General features: G+C 52.3%; 4 protein-coding genes across 4 annotated transcripts; 3 read left to right on the top strand and 1 right to left on the bottom strand.

Moving 5' to 3' along the window:
* Nucleotides 1-323: 323 nt before the first annotated feature.
* Nucleotides 324-2,589, bottom strand: Triagg1_4767 (uncharacterized protein; the record flags this gene model as incomplete). The annotated part of the gene is made up of 3 exons (XM_062899206.1): nucleotides 324-423; nucleotides 482-2,069; nucleotides 2,160-2,589. The coding sequence occupies 3 exons, from the start codon at nucleotides 2,587-2,589 to the stop codon at nucleotides 324-326; spliced, it is 2,118 nt and encodes a 705-aa protein (XP_062756347.1).
* Nucleotides 2,590-5,136: 2,547 nt separating this feature from the next.
* Triagg1_4766 (uncharacterized protein) lies at nucleotides 5,137-5,677 on the top strand (the record flags this gene model as incomplete). Its single annotated transcript, XM_062899205.1, has 2 exons — nucleotides 5,137-5,215; nucleotides 5,280-5,677. The coding sequence occupies 2 exons, from the start codon at nucleotides 5,137-5,139 to the stop codon at nucleotides 5,675-5,677; spliced, it is 477 nt and encodes a 158-aa protein (XP_062756346.1).
* A 1,592-nt stretch (nucleotides 5,678-7,269) lies between these two features.
* Triagg1_4765 (uncharacterized protein) lies at nucleotides 7,270-9,131 on the top strand (the record flags this gene model as incomplete). The annotated part of the gene is made up of 7 exons (XM_062899204.1): nucleotides 7,270-7,319; nucleotides 7,539-7,593; nucleotides 7,676-7,759; nucleotides 7,831-8,190; nucleotides 8,255-8,853; nucleotides 8,915-8,978; nucleotides 9,039-9,131. 7 exons carry the CDS (start codon nucleotides 7,270-7,272, stop codon nucleotides 9,129-9,131), a joined length of 1,305 nt encoding a protein of 434 aa, XP_062756345.1.
* Nucleotides 9,132-9,955: 824 nt separating this feature from the next.
* Triagg1_4764 (uncharacterized protein) lies at nucleotides 9,956-13,493 on the top strand (the record flags this gene model as incomplete). Its single annotated transcript, XM_062899203.1, has 7 exons — nucleotides 9,956-10,095; nucleotides 10,230-10,258; nucleotides 10,321-10,422; nucleotides 10,581-12,149; nucleotides 12,436-13,095; nucleotides 13,165-13,257; nucleotides 13,336-13,493. The coding sequence occupies 7 exons, from the start codon at nucleotides 9,956-9,958 to the stop codon at nucleotides 13,491-13,493; spliced, it is 2,751 nt and encodes a 916-aa protein (XP_062756344.1).
* Between the last annotated feature and the right edge of the window lie 202 nt (nucleotides 13,494-13,695).

The following is a 13,695-nucleotide window of genomic DNA, read 5'->3' as shown; positions in this document are numbered from 1 at the left end:
TGATGAAGTCCGAAATACATCTGAAAGAAGAAAAGACCCCCTTTATTAACATATCTTTGATTCCTTCTCGTCTGTTTTATATTCATAACTCTTTCGCATCGACATGTGAAAAACACCCACCCAAAAAGCAAGCTTGCCGCCGCACTTTGCTGCACAATACACACACACATACACTCCACATTCTTTACCGCCCACGGCTATTAGCTAACAGATAACCGTAACTGATAACTAGCTATATATCCAAACATTAAAAAACCCCAAAGAAAAATTTCGCTCAGCAGCAAACATCATGCCTGTTCATTTACCTTCTCACAGTTCTATTCTTACAACTTGGCAGGGCCGGTCTCGGCGTTAATCTCCTCGTACATCTTGTCGATCTGAGCACGGAAGGCCTTGGCAGTTTGAGGCCGCTTCAGCTTAAGACTGTTGTCATTGTTAGCGGCCCAGTTTTGCGATTGATTGCTTTTGCGCTTGTACTTACGTGGGTGTGAACAGCTCGTTCTGGATGCTAAAGGGCTCGATGTCAAGATAGACGGCGCGAACACGCTCAAAGCTGTTGAACTTTTGCTTCTGCGCAATCTTGTTGAGCACCTTGAGGAACTCCTGCTTAACCTTGGGGTTGTTGGCAGCTGCCTTGAGAGCCGGGAGGTCGGCGGCCGTGACGGTCTCGCCAAGGACCTTGCTGGCAAAAGGTGGGAAGTTCTCCAGGTCGATGCCAAAGATGGCGACGAGTGTAGACTCCTTGGGGTCGCCGTGGACATAGGCCATTGCAACCAAGTTGGTGTTGCCCAAGTAGACGTTCTCAATGCGCTCGGGAGAGATGTACTCACCCTGGGACAGCTTGAGAACGTTCTTCTTGCGGTCAATGATCTTGAAGCGACCCATCTTGTCAATCTCGGCGATATCACCGGTGTGGAACCATCCATCGGACTCGATGGCCTTCTTGGTCTCCTCCTCGTTCTTGTAGTACTCCTTGAAAATGCATGGGCCTCGGAGAAGAAGCTCACCGCGGGGGTTGGGCTTGTCGTCGACGGTGTAGTCAAACTCGGGCACGGACTCGAGGCAGAGTTCGACACAGCCAGTTGGAGGTCCGATGTTGCCGAGACTGAAGTCTCCTGGAATCTGGACGGTACCGACGGCGTATGACTCGGTCATGCCAAAACCCTGGTAAAAGTTGTTGCCGAAAGCAGCGCGGAGGAACTCTTGAACATCAGGATCCAGCTGTGCGCTGCCGCTGATCATGGTGTGGGCCCTGTCCAAGCCCACAGCAGCCCTGACCTTGGGGGTCCAGATACGGTCGTACAGGAAGTGCGTGTTGTTCGCCTTGCCAAATGGCTGGCGCATGCTGGCCTTCTTGGTGTCGATGACCCGGCGAGACAGGGCTCCCCTGGCACCCTCGGCCTCGATGGTGGCAGTTCGAATTGCCGAGTTGAAGCGGTTGAACAAGCGGGGCACAGAGATAAAACCAGTGGGCTTGAGAATCTTCAGGTCGTCGACTAGGCCCAGGATATCGCCGCGGAAGAAGCCAATGCTGGCACCTTCGGACAGGGCAACTTGATCAACCATTCTGCCGTAGATGTGAGCAAGAGGCAAGTAGGACATGTGGATGTCCTTTTCGGTCACAGCACCCTGCAGGCGGCTGGAAGAGATGGCAGAAACGGCATTGCCGTGAGTGATGACAACACCCTTTGGCGCACCCGTGGTTCCCGAAGTGTAGTTGATTGTGCAGAGGTCGTCCCACTTGGCTGGGCGCATAGGGCGGCCCGACTTGGCGCCAATCTCCTCAACCTCCTTGAAGGAGTAGATCTTGATGCCATGCTGAGAAGCAATGTCGTTCAAGACAGCGGCCTTGGTCAGACCCTTTTGCTCGCCTTGCTCCAGCTCGTCAAGCGAGACGATGAGCTTGAGGGATGGGATTCGAGGAGCCAACTTCAAGAGAGTCGGGATGTGAGGCAGAGAGCAGACGACACAGGCGAGTTCGGCGTGGTTGATGATGTACTCGGAAGTGTCCGGGCCAAGAGTATCATAGAGCGATACGGTGAAGAGAGACTGCGACGCAAGAGCAAGATCTACAAATCAGATGAGACGAGTCTGTGTTAGTTGGTGGTCTGTAGTCGGCATTGTGAGAGCGCGGGGGGAATCGCGCAAGGCTGGCCTACCGGTGATTTGCCATTCGGCGCGGTTCTGAGACCACAGTCCAACGGGATACTTGTCCAGCGTGTGGCCAACGCTCTTGTGGATTTCGACGAGGCCGGCTCCCAGATTCTTGCGACGCTCGGCCACCTCACCATACGTCTCCCATTCGTATGTGTCGGCCCATGACTGCGTGCTCGGGTTCCAGTGACGAGTGCCAAGGAAGCGCTTGCTGGGGCGCTTCTTGACGGCTTTTTCGAACAGATCGTGGACCGATTGGATCTCGGGGTCGAACGTGGTCAGCAGCGGGCCATCAGCAATCTTGTGATGGCGGTAGATGGCGGTGCGACCGGGCCGCTCTGTGCCTGCGATGGCAACGCCGTGAGGAGCCCCGGGCGCAGGAGGAGCCGTCAAGCCCTTGATGTACGCCGCCGTGTCTTTGGGAGTAGTTGCCATTGTGTCGAAGGGGGAACCAGTGGCTTGACCGCGTGTTGATATTTTACAGCTTTAAAGGGAAGGGTCGGCAACGCTCGCGATGCATACGAGAATTGACCAGACAATGTGAAAGGAGGGGGAGAATTAGGCGACGAGTAGGGCCTGCGGAGGAGAAAGAAAAGAAAAGACGGGGATGGTTGCAAGGGAAAGAAGAAGAAAAGAAGAAATCTGGCGATGAGGTCGGGAGGTGGAGGTTTAACGCAAAGTCATGGGCTGCTGAAAGGGACGGCCGAGGTTCGCGGGGCCTCGGCAGCCCCAGATTTTGGACTTGGTCCATGTACGAGTACATCCATGGCGAGAAATGCTTGTTTTTGGGCTTGGTAGCCCGCCAAATCGCAGAAGCCGTCCAGGTACTCGTACATGCGCGTTGCTAGCGCTGGGTCGGAGTGCCTAACCCGCTAGCGGCCAGGCCCCAACGAAATCCACTGAGGCGTCCCACCCGCGGAGTTTGCAGCAGAGTTCTGGCCCGTGGGATGGCGCTCTGGCACCGCTGTGAGAGGGCTCGGGAAGGCTCAATTCAATGGCCGTGCTGGATTCAAGGGCGTCCTGGTAGTACGAGTGGTACTTGTACATTGTGTGCCGGCGGCTGACATTCAAGGTTCTTACAGCGGCCGGTTATCCGTCAGCATCTGCCCGTCAGAAACGGAGCCGACAAGATCAATGGATCGAATAGTAGCTCGTGGATATGGCTATTGTTGATTGCAGTGTTGATAGATGGGCCCTAGGGCGGGATGGACCAGAGCTGACACGCTGCGCCCATGCAGAGGATTGAACTTAGGTACGGCGTTGAGAAATCCTTTTCAGTGCCTTCTAGTGATACAATTACCCAGACCATCCTGGGAGGTGGCTGTTGGAGTGACAGCCTTGAACCCAACGACTCGGACTTTGTTGTCAAAAGCGGACTCTACTGTAGAAGAACGGCCGCCTACCTACAAGGTGTATTTGTCGAACAAACATTGAAGCCGACGCAAATTGCAAGGTGATGAACCGACATTGGCGGCTTACTTGTACTTTGTAGTGCAACACCGTCAAGGCACGTAAGCACGCATCATCCCATTGTGACGGAAAAGAGTGTACGAGTACCTACCTACTCGCACCTACATGCACTCCAGCCCCGTCGCACAAGAGCTGAAAAGTTCGGGATCCCGTAGTGACGTCGGCTGTTTCGGGGAATAATAACCACTCAGTGGCGACTCTTGTGTCGCGGCGCAGGCGAGCCGGATGCTATTTTGTCTCTTCCGTCGGCCTCGCTGTACATTGTATCCTTTCTTGATTCAAGGACTCAATTCTACATCGACACAACAAACTCGGACTCTCTCAAAAAAGCACATCAGCGGAATCCGGGGCACATCTGGGGAGACTCGCAGCTTGGCTCATCCGCTAAAGCACGGCGGTGGGCCTCGGTCCAGGGCACTCCTCCAGCGCCCCGGCCAATCACGCCGTCGCTATTCCATGTTATAGCGTCTCGTTCCGGCATGTGAAACTCGAGCTCAGAAAGGACTCGCGGACGGCGTTTCTGCAAAAGGCTACTTGGCCCGGGTGAATTTGCCCTTTGATTCTGGGGCTTTGAAACGTGTCCTGTTACGGAGTAGTGCCGGTGGTTATTGGGCTCAAGTTCGGAAGTACAAAGTCGATTTCTTCTCCGCTTCCTCTTTTCCCCGCGTTGTCGCACAGACGGAGAGCCGAGGCCATCATGACAGCTGTGTTGCTTATTAAACATCACCCTGGAGGAAGAGATGCTCGCCTTTATAGAAATCTGACAGCAACTATGCCAATGGATTCGACTACGATGGGTTTCCATACGGCTTATCCAGCACGTAAGACTTCTTCGTCGAATGTATCATCTTGACGAGATACCTTGTTTACTACCATGATGCGGTCAAAAGGGAATCCTAGCTGCAGAGTCAGTAGTGGTCGTACTCGTTCAAACGTGGATGATGGCCAACTATAAACATGGTCCGCAGCGATAGTACCTATATATATCGTTTACAGGAATTTAACAAGCACTATCACTGATTTGACATTTCGTCAAGTCCCTACAAGAGCATGAGTCTTCGTGTTATTCGATTGGTATTTTTTTTAAACTGCTGTACGGAGTACATGTGGGCACACGTCGTCGAGATTTGTGGTGTGCTCTTCCACGTTCTACACAACCATCACGATCTGAGACTCCATCACGATGCAGCTTCGCCTCAAGGCACCAAACTCGTCACATTATATACATACAATGCCTATTCCGGCTCAAACAATTCAAAACCTTCGTCATCTACCTTTTACGTGTGTCCTCATTCCACCCAGGGCAGGCCTCCAACCCGCCCTTTTTCGTCTCCCTTCAACCAGTAATTCTACCTGTCTAAGACATACCGCAGACGCGTATGCAACCTCAAGCTGCTACTCGATAGACTGGGTGCTAATAATAAATGAATTCCACGCCACCTTCTTCTTGGCAGGCCCTACTACTTCGCGACTCTCACCATTGTTCAATTCCTTCACATAACGGTCTTCGCCATGTCGCAAACTCTCATCCTCTGCTTTCGGGCCTTTCAAGCCCTCACGGCTGCTGCTAGCATCGCCTTGGCAGCATATGGTAAGCTTGCTACAATCGATTTGCTTCTCCAGTATCCTGTTGGCTCACCCTTGGCTCCTCGCAGTGGTAAATTGGCATCTCAGGGGCCCGCATCTCTCGACGCCGCCCTCAATCGGCTTTATCCTTTTCTCCCCAATATTTTCCGTCTTTTCCATCTTTTATCTCGTGTTCACGCCACGCCTTGCCCCGAAAGCTACTCACCCAGTGATTTCCTTGAGCATTGAAGTCATCAACTGTATCTTCTACTTTGCGGGATTCATTGCTGTGGCCGTCTGCCTGGGCGATTTGGCCTTTTGTACCGGCTCAGTCTGCATGGCAGGCCGTGGCGCCGCGGTGCTTGCAGCGGCACAATTCAGCTTGTGGATGGGCTCTGCCATTATTGCGGCCAAAGCTATGGTCAGGGATGAGAGACGGATGAAGCTGCTCAGGAGGAGACGAGGTATCCGGGATGTGGAACTCTGAAAGCGCTTGATCGGGTATGGAATACATACACATATTTGAGAGTATCCATGGGAAGACGATGGCGCCGTACGGGCTGCAGGATGAGCGCACCTGGGGAGTGGCTTAGTGGGCATATTGATCTTATGAGTGGCATGGTTTATGACTGAATACATGTAACATGCGGGTTTTTGTAGCACTGGCGGCATTCTTGTTGAGGTGGAATAGGCAAGGTACTGGTAGCTAGGGAGTTTGAGTAATTGAAGAAGCCTTATATTTCCCCGCTGATGCTTGGGAATCATCATCGTTGTATCCATGACATTCCCTACACATGAAAGACGAGAATCGTCGAAGCCATCGTCATAATGCTCGAGAGGCTATTTGTGCCGGTTGGTAGCAAAACTACCAGAGTGTTTAATAATCGAACGAGAGATAAGAAAGAGAGAATACAGCGCAGTGGAAATCATAGTCGATAGGAGAACATACATATCGTATATCATGTAGATTATTCAGCAATCCACGATAGTTCGTCTCCATGCTCGCCCACCAAAGGCAGGTGATTTGCTAATCATGCAGCGATCCCACGAATCACATCGTATATACGAGTACAGCTCATGGCTCTGTCTATTGCGCCTTGTCTCCAGTCACACGTCACACCAGCTACCAATTCTCGCCTATTCTCCTAATTCGCTGAAAGAGGCAATTGGAACTATTTGCATGTAATTTTCAACCGCTCTGGCTCATTGGCTGGCCGCTGGCTGGGGAGTTCAAGCGTGGTGCATGACGAGCTTCAGATGCGGTTAGTCAGAGCCGCTTTGAGACAACCACCTTTTTGACTTGACATGTTCGTGTGTACAAGCAAGCAGCGCCGTGAATATGCGGGCAACAGCTGATCTCGTACATGGCAAGAAAGAAAAAGCCTCTTCTTTGGGGTTTTAACTGGCCATGGTCAGATCATGACAGTTCCTTTCGCAACGCAAGATAACATTCAGACTCCTGCTGTTCTGGCTAAATCCGGGCTATAAAGAGCCGGGAATGGGCTCTTGATGGATACACGAGATAGATGCTAGACTGCGAAACCGGCCACGGCAGGAAACGAAACAAGAGATTGATGAGGGGCTAAAGGGGGGTTTCCTTAGGTTAGGATTACATGTACGTGCAATTAATGAGCATCTACCCCTCCAGAGGCCCTTTTTCTCCTCCGCCGAAGAAATGACGCGAGAATTGGCGATTGCGTGCTCGGGACGGCTTCATGGGACCCCCACACTTACACTCGGGGTTCTGCATCGGTCGAGCGCAACTCGCGTCCATCATTCCGTACAATCACGAGTATTACCCCATAATGGGCATGGCAAGGATAGCAATCAACCATACGGAGCTTCCATGTCTTACTGTCTTACATCCATCCGTCTAGTGGCTGGACCCCGAGCAACTACTAAGACGGCGGTGCTAGTGGAAGCTTGATATAAATACATACTCGACCGCGCTCTTGTTGAGCCGAAACCCTGTCCCCCCCCCCTTCGGCTCAATCTTTTTTATTCCCGCGTCAGCTTTCTTTTTTCTTTCTCGTACCTTTTGTCAACATTTCTTCCTTGCTGCTTCAACTTTGATTCACAATGGCGGACAAACTCAGCACCAACTTTGAGACACTCCAGCTTCACGCGGGGTAAGTTGACGTCAATCTCCAAAAGTCAATTCAACAAGCGCGGGGCAGTTTTGCGCATCTGTTTTTTGCCATGTGTTGCCCTTTATCTGAGCACAAAGACTCACGATGCTGGGTTTCTGTATTTGTATCTGTGCCGTGTTAAGACACTGCAGCATAAAGACATGAAAACTCAAGACAGCTGATCATCGAGAGCATCGCAATACTAACATCCTCTCCTAGACACTCTCCCGACTCGGCTACCAATGCCCGAGCCGTCCCCATCTATGCTACCACTGTGAGAATGAATCCGCCCTCAAGCCCCAAGCTATAAGCTTGCCAACCAATTTCTCGCAAGCTGACCAAGTCCTGTGTTGCAGAGCTTTGCCTTCAACGACTCCGCCCACGGCGCGAGACTCTTTGGCCTCAAGGAGGAGGGCAACATCTACAGCCGCATTGGAAACGTGAGTACCTATAGCTATCCCGAGTGTCTAACAAAATAGCACAAAGACTCACGAGACTCTCCTTCGCACAGCCCACCGTCGATGTCTTTGAGAAGCGGATAGCTGCCCTCGAAGGCGGTGTTGCCGCTCTGGCTACTTCCTCCGGCCAGGGCGCTCAGTTCATCGCCCTCACTGCCCTCGCCCAGGCCGGCGACAACATCGTCTCTACCTCCAACCTCTACGGCGGCACCTACAACCAGCTCAAGGTCACCTTCAAGCGCTTCGGCATCACCACCAAGTTCGTCAATGGCGACAAGCCCGAGGACATTGCCGCCGCCATCGACGACAAGACCAAGGCCGTCTACCTCGAGAGCATCGGCAACCCCCGATACAACGTTCCTGACCTCGAGGCCATTGCCAAGGTTGCCCACGACAAGGGCGTCCCCCTCGTTGTAAGTGTTCGGCTAATCGAGCCGTGTCCTCTGGAACATTGAAGATTGACAAGCAGTAAACTAGGTTGACAACACTTTTGGTGCCGGTGGATACTTTGTCCGCCCCATCGATCACGGCGCCGACATTGTCGTTCACTCTGCTACCAAGTGGATCGGCGGCCACGGAACCACCATTGGAGGTGTCATCGTCGACGCCGGCAAGTTTGACTGGGGCAAGAACGGCAAGCGATTCCCTCAGTTCATCGAGCCGTCTGAAGGCTACCACGGCCTCAAGTTCTGGGAGACGTTTGGCGCCGTTTCCTTCATCGTCCGCGCCAGAGTTGAGCTCCTGCGAGACATTGGTGCCTCTCTCAACCCCTTCGCCGCCCAGCAGCTCATCCTCGGCATCGAGACTCTTAGTCTCCGTGCCGAGCGCCACGCCCAGAACGCTCTGGCCTTGGCCCGACACTTGGAGAAGAGCCCCTACGTCTCTTGGGTTTCTTACCCCGGCTTGGAGAGCCACGCTTACCACGAGACGGCCAAGAAGTATCTCAAGAGGGGCTTCGGAGGCGTCCTGAGCTTCGGAGTCAAGGGCGGCGGTTCTGCCGGCAGCAAGGTCGTCGATGGCTTCAAACTCATCACCAACCTCGCCAACGTCGGTGATTCCAAAACCCTGGCCATCCAGTAAGTGTTTGAAAGTCCTCCCAGCAACCATCTACAGATGGCTAATAGAAATCTCTCATAGCCCCTGGACGACCACTCACGAGCAGCTGAGTGAGGAGGAGAGAGTTAGCTCTGGTGTCACCGAGGTAAGCAGACTTCACGACCGAATTCGCGCCGAAATAAGCTGACTTGAATGTTTTCCTTAGGATCTCATCCGAATCTCCGTCGGCACTGAGCACATTGACGACATCATTGCCGACTTTGAACAGTCATTCAAGGCCGCTGGTCTCAGCAACTAAGAGATCCCCTTCCTGGTTTGGTGTAAATAACAAAGCAATGATGAACGAAATGAATCCACAAAGTGTCGCGCGAATCACAATGGCAAAAAATAACGTATGATTACCGAGTTTCCTATCCGAAACTGGCGCTGCGGAAGAAAAAAAAAAGTGTAAAAAGAATGCGACGGGCGGCTTTTTGTCTTTGGGACATGGGAATAACGCGAGTCGGTGTCTGTCAAATCCAAAGCCGGAAAGCCATTACGCTTCTCGGTCATGAATCTTGGCGTAACGCATTTCTGGTCTGTATCAGGGCAGGATTTGCTGATTGACTTGAGAGTGATTTTAAAGCTTCAGCTCAAAGAGAACTTGAAAGATAGAGAGGGAGTTGACAATTCCATCGTCGTTACAAACGGTACTGCATTGCTTGTCCATCGTGCCTTGATCAAGTTTTTGTGGCACCCCAAGCGTCATCTTGCTTCCGGCTTATCTAAACCCTAGAAGCGAGTTAAAAATGAAAATGACGCATGCGCCGCCACGCAGAGTTACAATTTGTCAAACGGTTCCCTTGCAGGAAAAAAAAAGCTTCGATTGGTCTGACAGCGGTAGATCTCAGTCGGTGTGTAATTACCTCAAAGCCTTGTTCTTTTTGTAAGGCAGATGGGTGAGGCCTCCGTTTAGAATAGCCGGGTTTTAAAGAGTTACTGTTTACCCATCCAGGTATATCACATGTCGAGAACATGAGCGTCCATCATCTTACCGTACAAGTGCTCTCTCGCTTGTAACCCATTTCAATAACCAAGACTTGGTTTTCATCAACCCTCTGAGTTTTTTCGGCAAGAGGCAAGATGAACAATGGTACAAGTGACGATGCTTTAAGCGCAGCCATGCCTGAGATTGATGAGGCTTTTGAGACGGAAGCGGATAGCTTTTTCGCTGATGAAGATCAGCCCTTGCGACCTCCAGATGTGTTTGCCTCCATCCATCGGTGAGTGCATGTTAAATGGAAGAGCCATTTAAGCAATCGATTAATTGTTTCCGTTTGCTTCTTGTTTCTCTCGGTTTATTCACCAGCATAGTCTCTTTGTAAACGACATGCTGACTGGTCAGTGGATGATCAAGCGTGCGCGCCCTCATTATTGCTAGTATTGGTAAGTTGAGTTGCGCTCATGATGTACATCAATCCTGTTCCAGTAGATTAACAATCCAATAGAGGATCCATATACCCTTGACCAGTTGACAAGCCCGCGGGTCAACACGCTGGTGGTTCGCCCATTGGTAGACAGGCTATATGATCCTGATGACATGTCCATAGGTCTGCTCGCCTAACCCCCTTTGCTTGTGCCATATCTTTGCAGCCCGCCGCATGCCTGTCGGGCTAAATAAATCTCTGCGTTTCTGTATCTGAATGAAAGACTTGTCTCCAACAAAGAAACAAATCCGGATACCGTGGCTCACATGATGGGGTGATAGTGTACTGCCTCCTGGCCAACCGTCTCCAGTTCCTCAAAGAGCAAACCGCCGCCAAACACCAAAGCGTCGGCCGCGCTCGAGCAACTCTCTGCGAAATCGTCGCCACCAAAGTCCTTCGCAAGTTCCATGAGGACAATTCCCCCGAAAAGGCGGGAAGCGCCGGCCTGCTCCGGCTGGCCAACGTCCTGGTGCAAGGCTTCGATCCCTTCTCCGGCGCCCCCGAAGATGTCGCCCGGGCCGGCAGATATACGCATTGGCCAGTGCAGGAGCGCGGCGGCAACGAGAGGAAGCTCACGGCGCTGGAGCTGGCCATTTTGTCGGAGAGCAAAACCATGATGAGTTCTCCGGCATGTCTGCGAGTGGTGAATGCAGTCTACGAGGGACAAGTCGTGTACACGCCGATATCATTTGTAGATATCCTCCCGGACCATTACAAACATCACCCAGTGTCGTTGTATGATCCGCGCAAAGCGCCGCTGCTGGACCACTACCGATTGATCGTGCCAAAGTGGAGGAGCTTGTTCGAGTCAATACAGTTCATGGTGTTGCTGGGATTGTATATATTGACCATGGTGAATCGAGGCAGCCCAAGCTCTCTGAGACTCTATGAGAGTTTATTTGCCGTTTATTCGCTGGGATGGATTCTCGACGAGTTTGCAGCCATCATCGAGCATGGATGGGCGGTCCACACTCAAAAGACGTGGTCATTTCTGGACGTGACATTCACAGTCATCTTCTGCGCCTATCTCTTTGCACGGGTATATGATGTTTTCATACCCGTTGCTCAAGACACAGGTGGCACAAACTCTGCGGCGCTACATATCCTGTGCGTTGCAGCTCCAGTACTGCTCACGCGGGTTGCCTTCAGCCTCATGCCAGACAACATCGTCTTCATCTCGATGCACGCCATGATGAAGGACTTTCTCGTGCTGACCTTTCTCACCCTGTGGTGCGTGGGGGGCTTCTTCCTGGCACTGCAGTGGCTCCTGATGACAGGCCAGGGTTCGGAACCCAAGTGGTATACGGTCGCCAAATGGCTTCTATGGATTTGGTTTGGACTCGACGGCACGGGTATCCAAGAGTCTGTGCAGTTCCATGTCGTCCTTGGCCCTGCCCTCATCGTGGCGTTTGCATTCTTGGGCAACACGCTGTTCTTGACGATTCTGGTTGCCGTCCTAACCAACACCTTTTCACGCATTGTGGCCGCCGAAGCCGCCGAGATTCAGTTTCGTCGAGCAGTCCTCACCTTTGAATGCGTGAGGAGTGATGCCATATTTGCTTATCCGCCTCCGTCAAATATGTTGGCCCTCGTCTTCATGCTGCCCCTCAAGTTTCTCGTCTCGGCACGCACATTTCACACCGTCCACGTCGCCATAGTCCGGGTCCTGAACTTTCCCATTCTGTTATTTATCAGCTTATATGAGCGCAACTTGTTCAAGATTGGCGAATCAAACCGTGGCCTCAAGTCGAATCAACTACTCAGGTGGCGCTTCACTGGCTTCAACCCGCATGGAGACATCGAAGCTGTCTTTGAAGCAGATCCACCACCAGGTTACATGGACGAGGCTGGTGAGCTGGATGGACTGAGTGAACTCGGATTCACCGACGATGGCATATCGAGATCTTCAAGAGAAATGAGGCGGCCAATGGTGTTTAGGCTAAGTAATTCGAAAAGCAGAGATGAGACATTGGAGATGCTAGGCAGAGGACGGAGCCCGGGGGCGGAAGGGATGGGACCATCTCAAGGTTCATGATATTTCAAATGGATTTAATAGTATCAAGCATAGAGGAATGAAAAGACAAGAATACAAGGGAGCCTTGAAAGAATGAATGAATGAATGTTCCAAGTGCCCAGACGAGGTCCACCAGAGCTCAAAGCTCAATGATACATGGTACCTGTGGCGCTCAACCAATTGCAAGCCTCACAGCGCCGAGCTGCTCACTGCTTTGGGGGAAAGAAACCCAGCGCTAAGCCACACATCCATCCCGCACCAGCCACATTCCTCCAATCCCACCTCCAACTCAGTACCTGTACCTTTGGCCATCTGTTTTCCACCATCGTCATCCATATCTCTCCGTCCAAACATTCAGACTCGCGCCATGGACTTGAGGATCCTCCTAAGCCTGGCGTTCGCCGCCCTCAGCGCCGCCCAGCTGACAATCACCGTCGGCCTGCCCGCCAAGCCGAACCCGTTCCTCCTCGGCCCCGGCACCCACGCCACGCTGTCCAGCCTGCACAAGCGCCTCGAGGCCCCTCTGACGACGGTCAACACCTTCAACTTCCACAACGTCACCGCCGACTCCTACCTGCTCGACGTGCACTGCGCCACCGAGGCCTTCCACCCGCTGCGGGTCGACGTCGGCGCGGACGGCGAGGTCAAGGCGTGGGAGACGTATCGTGGCAACGAGTGGGCGAACAAGGGCGAGGAGGTGCAGGTCAAGAGCGAGGGCGCATCGAGGGGCATCAGCGTCAAGGGTGCGGGATCCAAGATCTTTTTCGTGGAGAGACCGGCGTGTAAGTCCCTGACAATTCACTGCTTTGCTTGCTATATGGAGCTGGACTGACTGATGTGCTTTCGTATAGTTTCCGTGTTCAGCATCCTCAAGAACCCCATGATTCTCATGGGTCTGGTCACGATGGGTATTGTCTTTGGCATGCCATACCTAATGGACAACAGTACGTCTTTCTCCGTCTTCAAGCCTTGATTCTATAGGAATGAATTCTCTGTCTATGGACTAGCTAACATTGTGGCAGTGGATCCTGAGCTGCGTGCCGAGTTCGAAGAGCGACAAAAAGAGAACCCCATGAACGCCATCATGGGCAACGCTCAAGCCGGTCAAAACCCACTTGGCAACTTCGACATGGCCGCCTACCTAGCAGGCTCGGGCAAAAAGGAGGGTGTGAAGAGGTGAAATTGAGTCTTGGCGGAAGAGAATCGTACATAAGAGATGGGGGTTGGAAGATTGTGCATCTATGCTTTATAATTCTTTTGATATCAAGGCAGAGCTCTGAGGGATTTTGAAAAATCTCAGGGTTCTCTTTTATGTTGTATCATCAGCTTCATGTGATTGGCATTACTCCGTAACGCCGTCCTCCTAATCCTAGCCAAAAACG

The sequence above is a fragment of the Trichoderma aggressivum genome (assembly GCF_033847375.1).
Source record: "Trichoderma aggressivum f. europaeum strain CBS 100526 chromosome Unknown scaffold_015, whole genome shotgun sequence".
Classification (NCBI taxonomy): Eukaryota; Fungi; Ascomycota; class Sordariomycetes; order Hypocreales; family Hypocreaceae; genus Trichoderma; species Trichoderma aggressivum.
The sequence above is the reverse complement of the archived record's forward strand: the minus strand, read 5'-3'. Positions and strand labels throughout refer to the sequence as shown.